At 45.4% G+C, this 19322-nt stretch overlaps 1 protein-coding gene across 4 annotated transcripts in view; it reads left to right on the forward strand.

Moving 5' to 3' along the window:
• Positions 1–17523, forward strand: part of fhit (fragile histidine triad diadenosine triphosphatase) — a 456691-nt gene extending 439168 nt beyond the window's left edge. For all 4 annotated transcript variants that reach the window (XM_080000299.1, XM_080000298.1, XM_080000300.1 and 1 more), the window contains one exon: positions 17313–17523. In XM_080000299.1, coding sequence (XP_079856425.1) covers positions 17313–17414 — 102 coding nt within the window. In that variant the 3' untranslated portion in view covers positions 17415–17523. The remainder of the gene's footprint in view (positions 1–17312) is intronic.
• The last annotated feature ends 1799 nt before the right edge of the window (positions 17524–19322 follow it).

Raw genomic sequence — 19322 nt, forward strand, 5'->3', positions numbered from 1 at the left:
GAGGTTTAAAACCTCATCTACACTTCTTTCTCCAATAAACTGATGTTAACAACCCCCTGTTGGCTGTGTCTCTGTGCTGGAGGGCACTAAAAACGTCACTTGGATGGCGTGTGGTGGCAAAACTGCCACAATAGTATACCAGTAGAAAATATACGTCACCATAATGTCTCCTTCCTGAACCCTCCAAGGAATAATGTAGTGTTATCTTGTCAATGTCTTCAATTAGTTGCTTTTTAATTATAGACACATGTAAATAATCCATTTACATCCAGAGAATTTGTGGGTTTGTGCTGGTTTAAGCTAAAGTAAAAGCTAAAGTAAATCTAAATGGGCGTTTAAATGAAAACCTTGACTTCCTAAATGAAAATTAAACCATTTAAATTAAAGCAGCACTTTATGGGTTCTCGACTCATCAGGATATTCATCTCTATTTCAATATCAGTGACTTCGCTATTTATAGATATTTTCAGGGTGTTTTACCTATTGTGAGAAATGTGGCCCTAAATTTTGAAAACGTCAAAGTTAAGTGTGTTTGAAGGAAGGCATCTTAAATTCCTTCCAGACCCAGCTGAGGTGAGCCAAGAGAGAGTCATGTGTTATCAGGCCCCTTAAAAAAAAAATACAAAGCCGTTTATCAGGTTTCCCCGCTAATTAGATTCATGGAACTGACTCTGTCTGATGTCTGATTGCCATAGGTAATTACCATGGAAGATTAAAAGATTTTGCCCTCACAGCCGCCATCTTGATGTTGGTCTTAAGGGTTCTGCAAGAGATGACATAACACTATCCCAATTTCCAGTCCGCCTACTAATGACAAAGCAGATGGTAGTCATGTTTGAGGGTTAATGGGGTTCAGGATCAAGTCGCATTTTTTTTTTCCATTTCTGCCTCCCGGTCAACTCCTGATCCCCCCCAAGGTTCTGATGAGGTTTTGTCTCACACCTCTGGTGCTCGAGCAATCAAGCCTCTCTTCAGTCACAGTCAATTTGTACAGAAGAAAAAGAATCGAAGAAAAAAAGAAAGACCTCCGGGAGGGAACATCCTCCCTCCCTCATACAGCACCTCCCTCCCTCTCCACACACACACACACACACACACACACACACACACACACACACACACACACACACACACACACACACACACACACACACACACACACACACACACACACACACACACACACACACACACACACACACACACACTCCCACTCCCGACAAACACACACACACTGTCGGCGATGGACAAATACAAATAAAAAAAGTTTTACATTTACATTTACATTTACATTTAGTCATTTAGCAGACACTTTTATCCAAAGCGACTTACAAGAGAGAATAACATTCAAGCTACATTGCGACAGAGACATTAGTGTAACAATAAATACTGCTAGGTAGTGCTAAGTAATTGTAGGTTAGGAGAGGAGGTACTCACTGAAGAGCTGGGTCTTCAAGTGCTTCTTAAAGACAGAGAGGGAGGTCCCTGCTCTGGTCATTTTTGGCAGCTCGTTCCACCAACGTGGAACTACAAATGAGAATAGCCTGGATTGCCGTGGCTGTATGGCCGGCAGAGCCAGGCGACGCTCATTTGACGAGCGCAGCATCCGGGGGGCAACATGTGCTCTTACAAGAGCATTTAAGTAGGTGGGAGCATTCCCAGCAATCACTCTGTAGGCCAGCATAAGAGACTTGAACTTGATGCGGGCGGCTACAGGTAACCAGTGGAGCTCGATGAGCAGCGGAGTGACATGTGCCCTCTTTGGCTGGTTGAACACCAGTCGCGCCGCCGCATTCTGTATCATCTGTAGTGGCTTCACCGCACAGGCCGGCAAGCCTGTTAAGAGAGCGTTGCAGTAGTCGAGACGGGACATCACCAAGGTTTGTACCAGCAGTTGAGTGGCATATTGGGTCAGGTACCGCCTGACCGGCAACATGGTCCGAGAATGTCAGTTGGTCATCAATAATGACACCAAGATTCCTTGCAGCCTTGGTAGGAACAAGAGATAGAGAGTCGATTTTAATATCAATGTTGTGATAAATACCTTGTTTGGCCGGGGAGACCAGAAGTTCCATTTTCGCCAGATTTAGTTGAAGATGATAATCCTTCATCCATGTAGATATGTCAGCGAGACAATCCGAGATCCGCGTCGAGACAGTGGGGTCGTCGGGCGGGAAGGACAGATAGAGTTGAGTATCATCCGCATAGCAGTGATATGAAAAGCCATGTGAGCGGATGATCGGGCCCAGTGAGGTGGTGTATATGGCAAAGAGGAGGGGTCCTAGCACCGAGCCTTGGGGCACCCCTGTGGTGAGGTTGTGAGGCACAGACAGCTGGCCTTGCCATGTCACACTGAACGAGCTAAAGTGAAACAAGAGTGTAGCCGTGGTGACTTGTGTGTGCAACAAACAAACATCCATTCAACCATTTACTTCCCGTACCTCCACCCTGATTTACTCTACCTGTTCTCTATCTCTACTCTACCTCTCTATACACTGCATCTATTCTACCTCCCTCTAACTCTACTCTACACTACCTCAACTCAGGGACGGTTTTAGTGATTTGAGGCCCCAGGCAAAGACCAATGTGAGGCCCTTCTCCATTTTGCTTAACGCAATCATAGCTAGTGAACAAAAAATATTCGGAGACAGTTCACAAAGCCACAGAACTAATGGACAGACCCAAATGTGAATTCTAACTGTTCTAACTGAAGAACTTCAAAAACCTTCAGTAAGTTAGAAGCAGACAATATGGAAAGAAAGAGATCATAAGTCTATAAATCTTTAATTTTTTTCAAGATAAAAGTATAGTACATAGTTTTTGATAAAGCATTTGAATATCTACTATCTCTAGTTCCAAACTCCACAACTGTGTGTGTGTGCGTGTGCGTGGGCGCCTGCGCGTGTGCGTATGTGTGTGTGTGGTGACATGCGTTTTATTTAAACATTGGGGGGACACATTAAGTGTGAGGTGTGGGGTCCCTCCCACAGGAAATTTTGAGTGTCAAACACTTTATTCTTTGCATTCTGGTGAATTTTTATGCAACAATTTGTGCCTTTCCTGCATCAATTTATGGTGTAAATGTTTTGAGTTATCTAAAGTAAAACACAAATTCAGGCACCAGGAAGAAAATTCTAAATTTAATGGAACATAAGGTAATAATGCTCTTGGGCATTCTGTATTGCTTTCAAATCTCGGTCTCCTGTAGATCAACTTTCCTCATTTAATAATATCCCTGCTCAGCCCAAGTATATCGGCATGATTTACTCTTCTCTCCTCTTTTGTTTGGAGAAGTAACCTCTTTAAATGAGCATGTGGCACGTCAATGATAAATTAATTATTTTTAATTAATTTATAAACCCATGGACTTTAATAGCTCATATGTGTTTCAGCAAGTGGCACGGTGGCGCAGTGCATTGCACTGCTGCCTCACAGCAAGAAGGTCCTGGGTTCAATTCCCGCCTGGGGCGCTGTCGGCACCGTGATCCGGCGGGTTATCTCCCAAACAGGAGCCTTTCTGCGTGGAGTTTGCATGTTCTCCCCGTGCTCACATGGAGTTTCCTCCACGTCAGTAAGGGCACCCATCATCGTCTGACCAGTGATGGACATTTGTCCCCAGGCGCGTCCACGTACGCTGCCCACTGCTCCTGGCTGTGCCCCCGGAGGAAGGACAAGCCAGGATGGGTCAAAAGCAGAGAATCCATTTCACCAGCCACCATCAAAGCGTGTGTTGCGTGATAAATGAAGACTGTTTCTTCTCCTTTCTTTCAATATTTCTGCTCGTGTTCAAAACACACACATGTCACACATATCTATGTTTTGTGATGGTTTTTAAAAATCATGTGAATCTCAACTATGTTTTTGAAGCAGAGTGAAAACAAGAATAGGTCATTTTTGCCATAAGCGATTGAAACATTGATCAAATCTATTAGAGAATGAGACCTTGTTAAAGCCTCTAAATAATTCTCGAAAATATATTAATCATTATAATATTTTGGGATAAAAAAAAAAGACCCGCCCCTGTCGGAGGCATTGTTTCTTCGATGAGTAATGTTAAAGCGTTTTTGTTTTTTAGTTTTTTTTTCAAAATAAAAGTCCTCTGCTTCTTTCATCAACTTATTGGAGGAACAATGCATGTGTTCTAAATATTGAGGGGGACATAATCCCCTGCGACGGAGTGAATCGGTCTGCCGAACATTTGTCGGGTGTCCGCCCTAGAGATATTGGTCACCCCCTGTATGGGACACACCAGGTGTCACAGAGAGAGTCAGGGTGTCCATTGTCCATGTCTAACTTTGGACTTTACTGACTGTAGTGACTGAATGGGAGGCAGATTTCCATTGAGCATAAAACAATAATAACTGGACCTTCCATACCTTCAATTTGTGGGGGGTGGCTCCTAGTCACAGGTTGTATGCATACGCACACAGATTAAAGCCTGATCTAAAAGCATTAAAATATTATTTTGAAGCACCACCTGTGTGTTTCCGGACTTCTCTCAGTGATTCCCTCTTGGTGGAAGGCTAGCTCAGTTCTGGTGCGGAAAGTAGAAACGCTGTCTGGAGAAGCAACACCAAAAAGCAAAAAGACAGATTGGATGATTGATCAGCGGCATCTTGGAAGCTCTTGTAAAGACAGCCTTCTGACAGCCCCCAAGCAATTGCCTACCTATGCCTTATGGTAAAACCACCCATGCCTCTATTCTACCTACTTCACTTCCCTCTATTCTACCTCTACTCTAGTATACTTTTTCTACACCTTCATTCACTCTAGCTGTTCGCAACCTCTACTCTGCCAACCTCCACTGTACCTCTACCAACACTCTACCTCTACGGAATCTACACTAGCTCTTCTCTACCCCTACTCTAACTCTATACTACCTATATACTACTTCTACTCTACTCTACTCTACTTTACCTCGATACTACCTCTTCTGTATTCTACTCTACTCTATCGTCAATTGACAAGGGAATGCACATTTTTGTTGTGTATTTACAACTTTAAATGTCTAAATGAAGATGTAGTACCTTATAAAATTAGGCCATTTACGGAAGATTATCTTTTTTTGATTTTTCTTTAAATTGATTAATGAGACAATGTCAAATTGAGACATTTCCCGCATAACCAAGATAATTAGTGTTATCCTGTTTTAGCTCCCCAAATTGATTTCTTGTCATATCACCCCAGAAGTGCACAGCCTATATTTGAAATAATAAAAAGAGAATCACTGATTATTCTCTGACAAAAACATTTTGTCAATGCAATTGAGACCCATCTTCAGCCAAGGTTTATTGAAGTTAGATGTCTTTTTTTCTCTTGTCATGTGTATATCTTTTCTATACATCAGATACCAGGTACATGTTGAATTGCACAGCACAATTCCATCCTGCGTGCTAAAGAGAAACCACTCCGCTAGCCATTTAAATACAGGAAAATGTCTATTGTTCAATAAGCTTTTGTACTTTTTGCCGCTGGACTGAGGTGATCGAATCAACCAACCGAGTCAAAAAATTACTATCATTATGATGCTCTCTGTAAACAAGTCTTAAGCTGGAAATTTCAAAATGTCCTGGTGTATCACAACCCAGAAAACAAACATAAAGAATGAGGAAAGGCATTGAAGATGAAGATAAGGCCTTTCTAAACACACCACAAGTTTGAAGCCACGAAGACGTTAAACACTGCAAAATTGCTGCTTTTCCACCAAGGGACTGGAACTAAGCTAATGAGGAACCCTTCTGAAAAGGGAGCACTGGCAGTCCCAAAGTGTGTTATTTACTTAGGAACGGTAGAGATTATGAAAATAAAAAGGAGGTGCAACAAAACTACTGCAAGTACAGCAGAAGTTTTCGGTGTCGATCTTAAGTACTGGAACTTTATAATGTAGTCTAGTTAAATCATGTTTGAGAATAAATGACAACCACAAAAAATTCCACAAGACACATTATTGTTTAGTACTAACATAGCAGTGTCATTGAAATTGGTATCATAGGATTGGAAGCAGAGCATCAATTATTGAATTTTTTCTATCACCGTAATTATTTAAGGAGGAGAAGGTGGTTTTGGAGGTCAAGGTCAATTTTAAATTATTTCTAATAACTTGGGACTAATAACTCAGGTTCCCATTTATAACCAGAGGCAAGTGAAGCCCTGATTACAATTATTTTCAGATTCAAACTTTGTCTTGAGGAGGGATGACACACTTTTGGATATAACAATCTAAATTGATAGCAGCAGTTAAACTGGTGAATAAAGGGGCCTACTGACTATCTCCCACCTGTACAATCCCTTCAAATGGTGCCACAGTCTGTCAGCTCACGTCACTTTTACATCTTGTAGAAGTTTCGAAAAAAAGATGAATGGTTCAATCAAAAAAAAAAAAAATTATTATTATTATTATTACGATATAATTTTCAATATTTACAATAATAATTACGATAGTTATCAAAGTTGTATTGGCCAAATACTTTAAAGTACAGCCAGTGTCATGTAAGCAATGAAATAATTAATTTTTAAGGGAAAATTGGCAAGGGGAAATAAACTCACAAAAAATGTTGTGTATTGAAACAGTTTTTCAAGTAAAGTGAAGTTAACTTAAGTTAAGGTAAAAACAAAGTTCAGTTGAAAGTGAGTAGCTATACAAGATCAAACAAAGACCATGTGAACAGCTTTACAAAATGAGTAGCAATATAGTGTAGTAATAACCTCAACAAAGGTTCAATAAATATCCATCCTATATTGCATGTTCATCTTTTTACACTGCACATCTGTACATTCCAGCGACTGCCCACTTGATGACTTAACACTCCTTCTCCACCGTGCAGTACCTCCACTCCTGCTCTGAGAGCTTGCGGCTGAGGTACAGCACCGGACGCTCGGTCCCCTCCACCTCCCGGGACGAGACTGCGCCCAGCCCTCTGGACAGAAAGGGAGAGAGAAGTTAGGGTTAAACAGCACTGGCTTCCCACAGAGAGCTGACTTTACACTCGCAAACACCTGCTGGCACTTCTTTGACCACTGGACCGGATCTGAGGCACCATTATGAGTTAAGTTGCTCAAGGGTTAGCTCCGAAAGTTGGGGATAAACCTCCTATAGTAGCTGGCCAGCCCCAAGAACTGCCTCAACCCCTTCTTGGCCTTGGGTCTCAGTGTGTATGCGACCACAGTGGTTTTATCAAGCTGGGACCAGGCCTTTTATCCCAAGTGGTACGCCAGATACCGTACCGCCCGCTATCCCACGGCACACTTCTTTGGGTTGGTGGTGAGCCCAGCCTGCCTCAGGGACTCAAGCACAGCGCCCACATGCTGCATATCCCGCTCCCAGGTGTTACTGTGAATGATAACGTCAACTAGGTAGGCCGCAGCATATGCTACATGTGGACGCGGGACCGGGTCCACGAGTCTCTGAAAGGTGGCTGGGACACCGAACAACCCGAACGGAATTGTGCAAAAGTGGTATAAGCCAAACGGCGTGGAGAACGGACGTTGTTTTTTTTTCTTGCACTCCTGAGACAAGGGAATCTGCCGGTAGCCCTTGGTTATATCCAGTGTCGTGAAAAAATGAGCTGTACCTAACCGGTCAAGAAGTTCATCGACCCGGGGCATGATGACTTGGTCACCGTGTTCAACCTTCGGTAGTCCACGCAGAACCAGACTGACCCATCGGGCTTACCCCCCAGAACGATGGGATTAGACCAGTCACTCATGGACTCCTCTATTACACGCAGTTTATGTCTGACATGGCCTCTTATTCAACCTGCACGATCTTGCGTTTGTGTTCGGGCAGGCGATACGGCCGAGAGTGCACCTTCACCCTTGGGGTTGTCTTCACATGTTGGTGTATGAGGGACGTGAGGCCTGGCAGGGAGGAGAAAACATCAGAGAAGCGACGCTGAAGTGCAGCTATGTCTGCCCTCTGGGACGGAGAGAGATGGTCACTTAACAGGGCTGCGGTACGTTTGACCGCTTTTTGAACCTCGGGCCCCAACCTCGGGCCCCAACTCATTCTGCTCAATGACCGACATGGCCAGAGCCCCCTCCCTCCATTCTTTTAAGAGATGTCGGTGATAAATCTGTGTCGTCCCCGGCCTGTCAGACCGTTCAACCTCATAATCAACCCTGCCAACCTGCTGTGTCACCACAAAAGGCCCTTGCTACTTCGCGAGCAATTTAGAGCTGGATGTAGGGAGCAACACTAACACCTTGTCTCCCGGTGCAAATTGTCTAAGTTGAGACCCCGGTTGTATAAGAGGTGCTGACGTTCCTGAGCCCGGAGCAAATTCTCCCGTGATAACAGCCGAATCAGTGCGTTTAACTTTGCTCTCAGGTCCATAACATACTGTGCTAGGACCTTCCTCCCAGTTTTCTTAAATTAGGTCTAGCACCCCCCGGGGTCTCCTGCCGAAGGAGAGTTCAAAGGGAGAAAATCCCGTGGAGGCCTGGGGAACCTCCCACACCGCAAACAACAGGGGGTCCAACCACTTGTCCCAATTACGGCTATCATCGTGAACAAACTTTCAAATCATGTTTTTCAGTGTTTTATTAAAGCACTCCACCAGGCCGTCAGTCCGGGGATGGTAAACGCTGGTCCGCCTTGACCGGACGCCCAGTAACTCGTAAAGTTCCCAAAGTGTACGTGATATAAAGGTAGTGCCCTGGTCGGTCAGGATTTCCTTCGGATTCGGGAGATGACTTGAAACAGCGATTGCGCCACACTTTTGGCCGTAACACTGTGCAGGGGCACTGCTTCTAGGTACCGGGTTACATAATCCGCTAGGACTAACACAAAACGATACCCGCAGGCATTGCGGTCTAACGGCCTGATGAGGTCCATACCAAGACTAGGGGGAGGGGCCTCAACAGCGCTCTTGGCGTAGCCGGAGGGTTGACTAACTGGCACTCAGGACTCAGGATCTGACCAAATGTACGGCCAATAGAATGGGGCCATTATCTGCTGTCGTGCTTTCTCGTGACCGAGGTGACCGGCCATCGGGTTATGGTGAGCTGCCTGGAAGAGCATTTCCCTTATTTTTCCCAGACAGAGAGGGGACAGCACAGGAAGGGGAGAGAGCGTCCTGCAGCACCACAGAACCTGGCGAATCCTGCGTAGGTCCTGGGGTCGAACGTAGTGCCCCCCCGGATATTGTATTCCAGGGCATCGGGATGGGCTGGGGTCCCGGCGAATCCTATGCGGGTCCTGGGGTCAGACCTAGCGCCCCCCACAGACATTGTCCTCCAGGGCACCATGATGGGCTACGGACCTGGAATTTCCCATGTGGGTCCTGGGGTCGGAGCCAGCACCCCCCGGACACTCTCCTCCAGGCCATCGGGACGGGTTGGGGACCCGGCGACTCCTGCATGGGTCCTGGGGATGGATGCAAGTCTGGTCCTCTGGCCGGCTTCCGGTCGGCGGCAGCGGTCGGTGGTTGGTCACAGCGCTGACGAGGACATGCCCCAACTGGCAGCAGAGGTAGTCCCGCTCCTCCTCCAGGTCTGCGAGGCATTTCGCAGCCAGCTCCGGGGCGCCTTTCACTCAGCGTTCTGCCCCTCCTGGGTCCCTGTTGAGGTGCCACTTGTGGAAGTCTCTGCCCACAGGTATGGGTTTAGGGAGGGAGACGGAGTCTTTCTGGCCGTGGTGCGCCAACATGGCAAGAGTTTTTATTGTCACCTTAAACAGTAAGGTACGCTGGCCACACGTATCAATAAAAAATGATGATTATTATACTAATGAGGTTGATAAGGATCATCTCGGGCTCAGGAGGATCGGCGTTCCACTGCTGGGCTGCTGACGAGCCAGTGCGCCGACCCCCTCTGCAAGACAGACAAACATTGAGAAATCTCCGTGCCTCAAGTCGGACGATTCGAGGCAGCTTGGCGGCCGCAGGAAAGGGAACCTTGCTGTCGTCTGCAGCCGGTGCTTGACCACTCCCCTTTGTCCGCCACACCCACACACACACGGACACAGGAGAGGAGCCCTTGTCATGACACGTGTCCATCCGCTCGTAGGCTTATTCCACCTAGCCCACTCTTTACAATAAACTGTGTGTCTGAAACCCCATTGTTTGTCTCTCCGTGCCGGAGGGCCCTGAAAACGGCACTCGGGTGGCGTGTGGTAGGCGAATCTGCCACAGTTACTAGGTAAAGGCAAAATACATAAATTTTGCCAAATGAGTATTCATTTATTCGAGAATAGAGAGATACTTTTATAATCCCTGGAGTGAACAGCACAATTCAAGATTCAAGATTCAAGAGGTTTATTCATACATACACATACTTTCATACATATATGCAGTGAAATGTCAAATTACAGCAGCTTGCATCAAAGACAATAGGGAATAATGATTAAGTATTGGAACAAAAATAGAGAAGGATCGGTGTATTGCATACATCTAAAATTAAGAATAAATAACAAGAAAAACAATAAAAACAAATATAACCTTAAAATTAACAAGAAAAAATAGGTCAAAAACAGCAAGCCTAAACATTAATAATAAACTAATGAGTACTAAACAAAAATTTAACAATAAGCAATAAAAATGAACCTAAAAATGAGCAATGAACAAGCAGAATAAGGCCATACCCATTAAATCTAAAAATGAGCAATACATAATAAAATTAAACCTCAAAATTAAGAAAGAACAAAAAACTTGAAAAAAACAAAAAAAAAAAACAGCAAAAATATAATAAAAATAGAAACATTTTGGACTATACAAATGACCTAAAAACAGGGAAAAATAATCGAAAGGAAATGCCAATCTACAAAAAAAAATTACAATAGAAACTAGCATAAACCTAAAAAATAACAAACAGTAAAAATAATCTTTTTTTTCGGCTGCTCCCGTTGGGGGACGCCACAGCGATCATCTGCCTCCAATACCTTCTGTTCTGCGTTTCTTCCTCCCTTACACCAACCGCCTGCATGTCCTCCCTCACCACATCCATAAACCTTCTCTTTGGCCTTCCTCTTTTCCTCTTGCCTGACAGCTCCTTTCTCAGCATCCTTCTCCCAATGTAACTCTCATCTCTCCTACACACGTATCCAAACCATCTCAATCTGGCCTCTCTCACTTTTCCACCAAACTGTCCAACCTGAGCTGTCCCTCTAATGTACTCATTCTTAATCCTGTTCATCCTCGTCACTCCCAATGAGAATCTCAACATCCTCAACTCTGCCACCTCCAGTTCAGCCACCTGCCTTTTTGTCAGTGCCACAGCCTCTAAACCGTACAACATAGCTGGTCTCACTACCGTCCTGTAGACCTTCCCCTTCAGTCTTGCTGGAACCCTTCTGTCACAGATCACTCCGAACACTCTTCTCCACCCACTCCACCCTGCCTGTACTCTCTTCTTCCCTCTCTCCCACACTCTCCGCTGCTTTGGATGGTCGACCCCAAGTACTTGAACTCATCCGCCTTCTCCAACACCACTCCTTGCATTCTTAACTTTTCGCCGCCCTCCCTCCCATTCAGGCACATGTATTCTTTTTTATTTTATTATTATTTTTTTTTTTACCTATGCTGTCAGCATGCTGGGCATACAACAAAGAGTATTTGTATGCCATTGCATTCAGGACAGAGTTAGTCTGCAAGTGGAGTTCAAGTTCTCAACCTGCAATGCAATTGTTTTTAATTCTTAAATCATCAAGAACTGCTGCAATAACTCTGTCCTGTGGATGACCTGTAGAATGACAAGAGCGCAGTTTTTTGTTATGGACAGCCACCACCAACGCCCCTCTTTGGAGAACTATTAATCATGTTTGGGTCTATAAACAACTGATCACTACTCCAAGAGGGGGAGAATCACCACGGTGAGACAAAAACATAGAAACAAACATTTACACAAAAACATGAACACTTCAATACAACATGTATTGAAAAACAATGAATTAGGTAGGCCCAGGAAAACTGGAACTACAACTGGTCACGTGGCCTCCTCCTGTCATAATTATGGCAGCAAATGAGGGAGGAAAGGAGAGGAATGCAACCAGGAGGGTGCTGGGGTGCACTTGAAGCAGGTGTGTGTGTGTGTCCTCATCCTTATCCTCATTGGTACTGGTGTAGAAGGTCGATATTATGTTGCGGCGCCTCCAAGCAGCGGAAGGGGCCCCGAAGCCCCCCTGAACTCCACAACCCCGTGGACACCCTTCGGCTGCAGGAAATCCCTGGGTACCCTGCCCTGTGGCCACAGAAGACACCCGGGCCAATTCAGGCCATGGGCGCAAGGCACGGACCATGGGCCCGGATCACAGCCCCATGGCGATAGACCGACACCCCGCCCTAGCCGCCTGCCCGATGGGCGAACCGGCAGGACCCCCTCCCCCACCCACGGCACGCACAAGCGGGAGGCCTGCCCCACCGCAGCCAACCACACACCCCGCCCAGCGTGAGTGCCAAGTACCCATACAAGTAGCAGCATGTGCCCAGCACGGGGCACCTCGATGTTACACCCCCCTGGCGAGGCCGCCAGGTATACAGGCCGTCCGCCACCCCCAGCACCCGGGGCGCCCGCCGCAGAGAAGCCGCGCCATAGAAGCAAAAGGCCAACAGCCACCCCCTAAACCCCAACCCACACCCACAACGGCAAGCAGTCCCCCAAGGGGCCCCGGAAGGCACCTGGTGGCGCTCTGCACAGCCTCGCCGGGTCGCAGCACATCCCAAGCCACCAGGCACAAGCCATCAGTACTCCAGCCAGGCCGGGAGGGGGGACCCACCCGACCATCCCCCGGCCAACCACGCCCCCACACCGACCCGCCAGCAACCCGACACCGCAGTTAAAATTGCGGGGTTGGGGGTGCGAGTCCTTCAGGCAAGTCGAACCCGAATCACTCGCACCCCTCCTGTCCCGCAGACCCTGGTCCGATGGAGTGTTGTTCGGAGTAGGATTGGTGTGCCAGTGTATGTGTTCTAAGCTAATGTGAGTGGGATTCAAATTTTGGGATGGACAAGAAGCATGATTGGGCAGGAGTGTGACAGGCAAGATGGCAGCTGCCCACCTCATCCCCACCCACATAGCCTGCACCCCGCTCATCCCGCAAGCCCTCGGTCTATTGTGTGGTGTGAGTTTTGGCACTGGGAGAGATAGGCGAGTCGCGACCGGATCAATCCAGGGGCGCAGCAGGCAGGGGAGCAACCACACAGACTCCCTCCCCCCGGACCCAACCGCGCCCCAGTGCGCCCACCTCCCGTACCCGTACTCCTTGTTGATGTAGAGTGGGGCCGGTTCTGCAATGTGCCTCCTGAAATCTTCACCTGGGTGAAGACCTGAGTGCTTTTGTTGTTGTGGTGTTTAGTGTGAAGTGGATAACTGAACACCACGCCGCCAGTTTCTGGACCTCATCTCTTCAGGCCCACTCTTCGCCTCCTGAGATGAGTCTGACTACTGTGATGTCATCTGCAAATTTGATGATGGTGTTGTTGGTATTGATTGGTATGCTATCGTATGTGTACAGAGAGTAGAGTAGTGGACTCAGCACACAGCCTTGTGGTGAGCAGGTGCTGAGTGTGAGGGTGGAGGAGAGGTGGGGGCCTAGTTTAACAGTTTGAGGGCGGTTTGTGGGGAAAAAATAAAAACTGTCATAATTATGGCAGAAAAATGAGGGAGGAAAGGAGAGGAATGCAACCAGGAGGGTGCTGGGGTGCACTTGAAGCAGGTGTGTGTGTGTGTGTGTGTGTGTGTGTGTTTTTTCACTCCCTCCGCCTCTGTTGCTTCCTGGGTCCGACAACAATCCACGGAGGTCTGGCTATGTCCGCTGGTATGTCGTAAATCCTCTGAAAGACGCTGGTAACGGATTCATTGTAATGAATCCAATGTTGATTGATTCCTGGTGACTATATCCATGGTTTGCTTGACAAAACATGACTAACAACAACAAAAACACACAAATAAAGCACCGAACTGGAGAGCTAAAAGCCACCGCTTCCATGCGTGCAGCCATGCGTGCAGTCACTTGCAGAGTGGGACAGTTTTGTTAACTGGTGTAAGCAGAACTCTGCTGCTCAACATCAGTAAGCTCAAGGAGATGGTGGTGGAGATAGTTATATTTTATTCAAAGTATAAATAAGATATATATTTTATTCATCCCCAGAGGTAAATTGTGGAAAGTGTGTTCCCTGACCGGGAATTGAATAAGGAACCCTAGGAAGCCCTAGGAACCCTAAGGAATCCTAATCACTAGACCACCAGGGAGGGCTATGGACTATCTCCTTCCAGAGAGAGAATGTGGAGGTGGTCCAAAACTACAGGTACCTGGGGTTACACTTGGACAACAAACTAGACTGGGCTGGTAATGTGGAAGCAGTGTCCAAGAAGGATCTGACCTCTTTTGAGCTTTTATTATTCAGTTGTGGCCAGTGTGGCGTTCTATGCGGTGGTGTGCTGGGGCTGCAGCAAGGTGGCGTATGATGCTGAATGGTTCTGTCTGTGGTGTTACCCTGGACTCTGCGGACATCCTCTAATAGAAGGATGAGGGCCAAACTCCTGGCTATCATGGACAATCCCTCTCACCCCCAACTTGACGCTGTGGCAGAGCAGAGAAGCACCTTCAGCAACAGACAGAATAACCATAGTCCTCCAAAGAGCGCTACAAGAGGACAGACTGTACAACTCGTCGTTGAAACCCCGACAGTGGCTGTGACATTTTCATCTCTTGTAACAAACAGCTGAACTCTCAGAGTTTTCTTTCCTCCTTCTCAGAATTGGGTGTACCCAAATCATTATATATATTTTTTTTACTCAACAAAAGTAGGACCAGGTCATCGTCATTTGATTTAATATTGAGTTATGCAGTACAAACTATTAGCATCTAAGAGGCGTTTTGTAATTGTTGGGGGAAAAAAACGGTCACTCCATCTACTGACATGGTTTGTCATCTGGAATGACAAAAATTGGGGGTTAACAACAAATTTCTAAATGGTTTGCATCTTGCTAATCAAACGTGTTGATTGGAATACGCTCCAGCGCTACTGCTTATGATTTGTAGCTGACTCGAAATCCAAGCGTGAATGAGTGTCCATATGGGAATGCTATTAGGTTGTGTGAGAATCTGTTCTCACCAGCCCAGCTTCCTGCTGTCTCTGCTCAGAGAAAAATATGTGTAATGATGGGATGATTTTTAGAGTTAAAATCAACTACGACACCCCAAGAAACACAGGAGAGCCCTGAAGTTCTGAAATCAAATCTCGTCTTCGGTACGTCCATACCAAGAAACCACAGATTATATTGCTGCAACTTTAGCAGTGACATTTGCTTTTTAGTTTATTTACACTTTGCATTGATAAAAACGTGCAGTCTTTGCTTAAAATATTTATACTGGACCTCTACCCTATGCAATGCAAACATAGATGCTGTCATAGATAATTCAGGTAAAAACATTAAGGTAATACTGTGTATATACTGTACACGGATTAGCCGCAACATTAAAACCACCACTAATAACGACTAATATTGTGTAGCTCCCCCTCGTACCGCCAAAACAGCTCTGACCCGTCGAGGCATGGACTCCGCATGACCTCTGAAAGTTTCCTGTGGTATCTTGCACCAAGAACAGAGCCTTAGACTGGACTTAGCATAGACTGGACTAGTAGCTGTCCTTAGTACAGGACTTAAGTCGTCTACATGGCGAGGTGGGGCCACCGTGGATCAGGCTTTTGTTCCAGTACATCCCACAGATGCTCGATCAGATCAGACCCTAACCCCAGGCATCCACATGACGTAGAACAAATGATTCATCAGACCAGGCCACCTTCTACCAATGCTCCATGGTCCAGTTCTGACGCTCAAATGCCCATTTTAGGCGCATTTTGCAGTGGACAGGGATCAGCGTGGGCACTCTGGCTGGTCTGCAGCTACACAGCCCCATACGCAGCAATCTGTATGCACTTTGTGTTCTGCCTCTATCATAGCCAGAATTAACTTTTTCAGCAATTTGTGCTACAGTAGCTCTTCAGTGTGATTGGACCAGACAGGCCAGCCTTTGCTCCCAACGTGAATCAATGAGCCCATGGGCGCCCATGACTCTGTTGCCGGTTCACTGGTTGTCCGTCCTTGGACCACTTTTGGTAGGTACTAACCACTGCTTACCGGCAACACCCCACAAGACCTGTCGTTTTAGAGATGCTCTGACCCAGTCATTGAGCCATCACAATTTGGCCCTTGTCAAAGTCACTCAGCTCCTTACGCTTGCCAATATATGCATATACCGGAATAGATGTATGTTTGTCATTAGTTTCAAAACTGCAAACCTGAAGCAAAATTTTCATTTCTTCCTGAGAAGAAGTCTCAGGAAGCAATGTCTTGAACAGACCAGGAAATCGAGCGCCCATGACATATGCTGCAAAAAATAACCAACAACATCAGGTTATGTTATGAAGACATTTTAGCATCACAAAAATGTTCTGTGGGTATCGCTGGGCGCAGTGGGAGGAGTTTTCTTTCAATGATGAAAACTGTGACAAGGCAATGTCAGAGTAAATGTGTTTTTGAGTCTGGAATCAGTGAACTGCACTGCTCCCTTCCTGTTTCCCAACGTCCTCATCGTCCGCTATGACAAACTCCTGGTGGGAATGACACATCCGTTCATACCAAAGAAGAGACAGAGGCAACGATATCAGTATTGGTTTCCGCTTACGTCCAAGTGCTCAGGGCACGTCTGCAGTGAAGACCATAACAAGGGGGACCTGTTAACTTTGGTTTAGTCAAATAAGACCACGTCATAGAGAAGGACATTTTTGTTTTGTAGTAATTTTTCTCAGCAGATGTATTTGTATCTTGATTGAAACTGTGAGGTTTCGAGGGCTCATTTTACATACTTTACATCAATTTATGACTTGTGGGAGGTCATCAAGGTTCACCATCAAGAACATTCTCACAAGAGAATGACGTGGTCATCAGAAAATTAAAGGTGCTACCAAGGTTTCAGTTTGTTATATGAAGTTCACCATATATTAAAGGATATGTTCACTATATTTCAACACAGGTCTTAAAATCATGGTTCCCATCATTTAAAGCTGTTTCATGGTAATCTTACTGAACACTTTAATATTGAGAAACATATTGAGCTCTTCTGCAGCTTCTCACTGTGTTTGAATCCATCCATTCAGCCCAACAAGTGCGCATTTTTAAGTCTTAAAAGAAATTTTCAAATCTCCCTTCTCAAGAGTAAAGCATTTAGTGAGATTGTGCAATAAACAGTTAACGCTACGCTAGTTGTCTAAATATGGATATGAGCGTGACAAGATATTAAACACTATTTTGTGAAGATCTTTTTTGACTCTCCTTTTGACACTGTTTGTGTTGTATTGTATCCTATTGTACAGCTACAGAAGCACGACCGGGAGGACGAGGATGTACCTTCCAAATGGAGAACAGAGGAGGAGATGGCAGCAGAAGCTATGGATCTAAGGAAACAGCTTGAATAATATAAATTTCCTTTATTTAAAACATGAAGTCCACATGCTAACCTTGCTACGCTCGCTATACTTGCTTTCTATTACCATGATAAAGTTAGTTACATTAAAGTACCTGTAAAGTGAATATAAAATTGTGTTCTGAGTTTGTTACACCATAGAACAATGTGTTCTTAACCACCCAACCAAATTTGAATTATTAAAAGAATTGGCAAGTACTTAAATTAGGTTGCATCATCGTAAAAAAATAGCCAGTATTCTCTGCTCTGAATCTCCGCTGTGCATCTTGCTGTGCAAAATCGCGGACACCACGAGGGTGGCTTTCCACGAGTTCACATCTCCCTGAGACGCCTTTTACTCCATAGCCCTTTCTCTATCTAAGTTCTTGTCTGTACTTGGGTTCTTGTGGACTTGTGAAACGTCATCAGTCGCAACCCAAGTACTATTCCAATTCAAAGTACGCATCAAGTCAAGTCCAGTCCAAATGCCCAGATGTGGACTTGGTCCGCCCATTTTATCGAGGATGCATCGGTGGTTACTTGTGTGGACTTGGGACAGCCATGTATCCCAGAATGCATTTCGCAGAATGACCATCCTGTGTCCTCCTGTCCCCGGGAGTCTGTACTCCCAAGTCGAACTTGCCAAGTCTGAACTACCAAGTCCGCAAGTCCGGATTTCGTGTACTTGGTATTGAGAAACGGCCCATATGTTAATTCCCAGAACAGCATTTTATCCCATCAGCTTATCTTTGCTTAGTTTAGCCTATTTCACCACTGCTCCATTTCAAACCTGGTATTTATATAGTGTTGGAGGCGGGGCCATGCAAAGAATGACCTTGTATACGTCATGGTCTCTGATTAAGCCCCGCCCAAAAACCCGGGACCACAGAATTGGTGAGAAACAGTTTAACGGTCTAACTCCACAATTCAGTACCATTCAGACAATTCAGAAAGAACTAATTCGTTCACCATGTTTTCAGCAATTACTTTCTAACATGTATTATGTGTTTAGAAGCAAATCACTGAATTCCCTTTACAGAGACTTTAAAGTTCTGAATTGGCAATCCTACTGTTGAATCAATAACCATGTCAGTAGCTCCACTAATTTCAGAGGATAGCATTCTTTGAGACTGATTTTGGCCAATGGAATGTGGATTAAGGCATTTCGTGGAATTTGATAACAGCCTTAACTTTTGACCTTTTTTTAAATTTTGCTAAAATTTTGCAAAATCAAATCGAAGGTCAAGGTTGCATTGACTGAATTTAATGCAGTCAATGTGTAATTTCATCTCTTCAAAGAATAAAATAAATGTGGATTTCATCATTACATTACATTTACATTTAGTCATTTTGCAGACGCTTTTATCCAAAGCGACTTACAAGGGAGAATAACATTCAAGCTACATTGCGACAGAGATTCATCAGTATGTGTGTGTGACATTAAACCTGACTCAATTGTGTCATAATGAAGAACAGCAAAATTTTCAATTCAGGGGGGCAGTGCCTTAGGAGGTAGATAGGTAGGTAGGTTGTCTAGTAATCATAAGATTGCCTGTTTGATCAGCAACTACTCCTGGTAGCGTGCTGGTGTGTCCTTGAGCAAGACCCTCTAACTGCTCCCTGGGTGACGCTATATGGCAGCCCACTGCTCCTAGATACATCAGTTACTGGGATGGGTGAAATGCATTTTGTTGCCTCAGTACTTATACTCTCTCCAATGAAAATAAGTTGAATTTTATGTATTTATCCTTTTATTCACAACACAGCCAATAGCGCCACTACTTTTGTAGACACAACAGCTTTGACAGGACTTCCAGGAGCAGCTCTTAAAAACTCAAGTCACGGCGGGGATTCCGTGAATGTTAGAATGTTAGAAAAAAAAGGCGAACATGTGGTTGATAAAGAGGACCAGCCGCTCTGG

The sequence above is a fragment of the Zeus faber genome (assembly GCF_960531495.2).
Source record: "Zeus faber genome assembly, chromosome: 5".
Classification (NCBI taxonomy): Eukaryota; Metazoa; Chordata; class Actinopteri; order Zeiformes; family Zeidae; genus Zeus; species Zeus faber.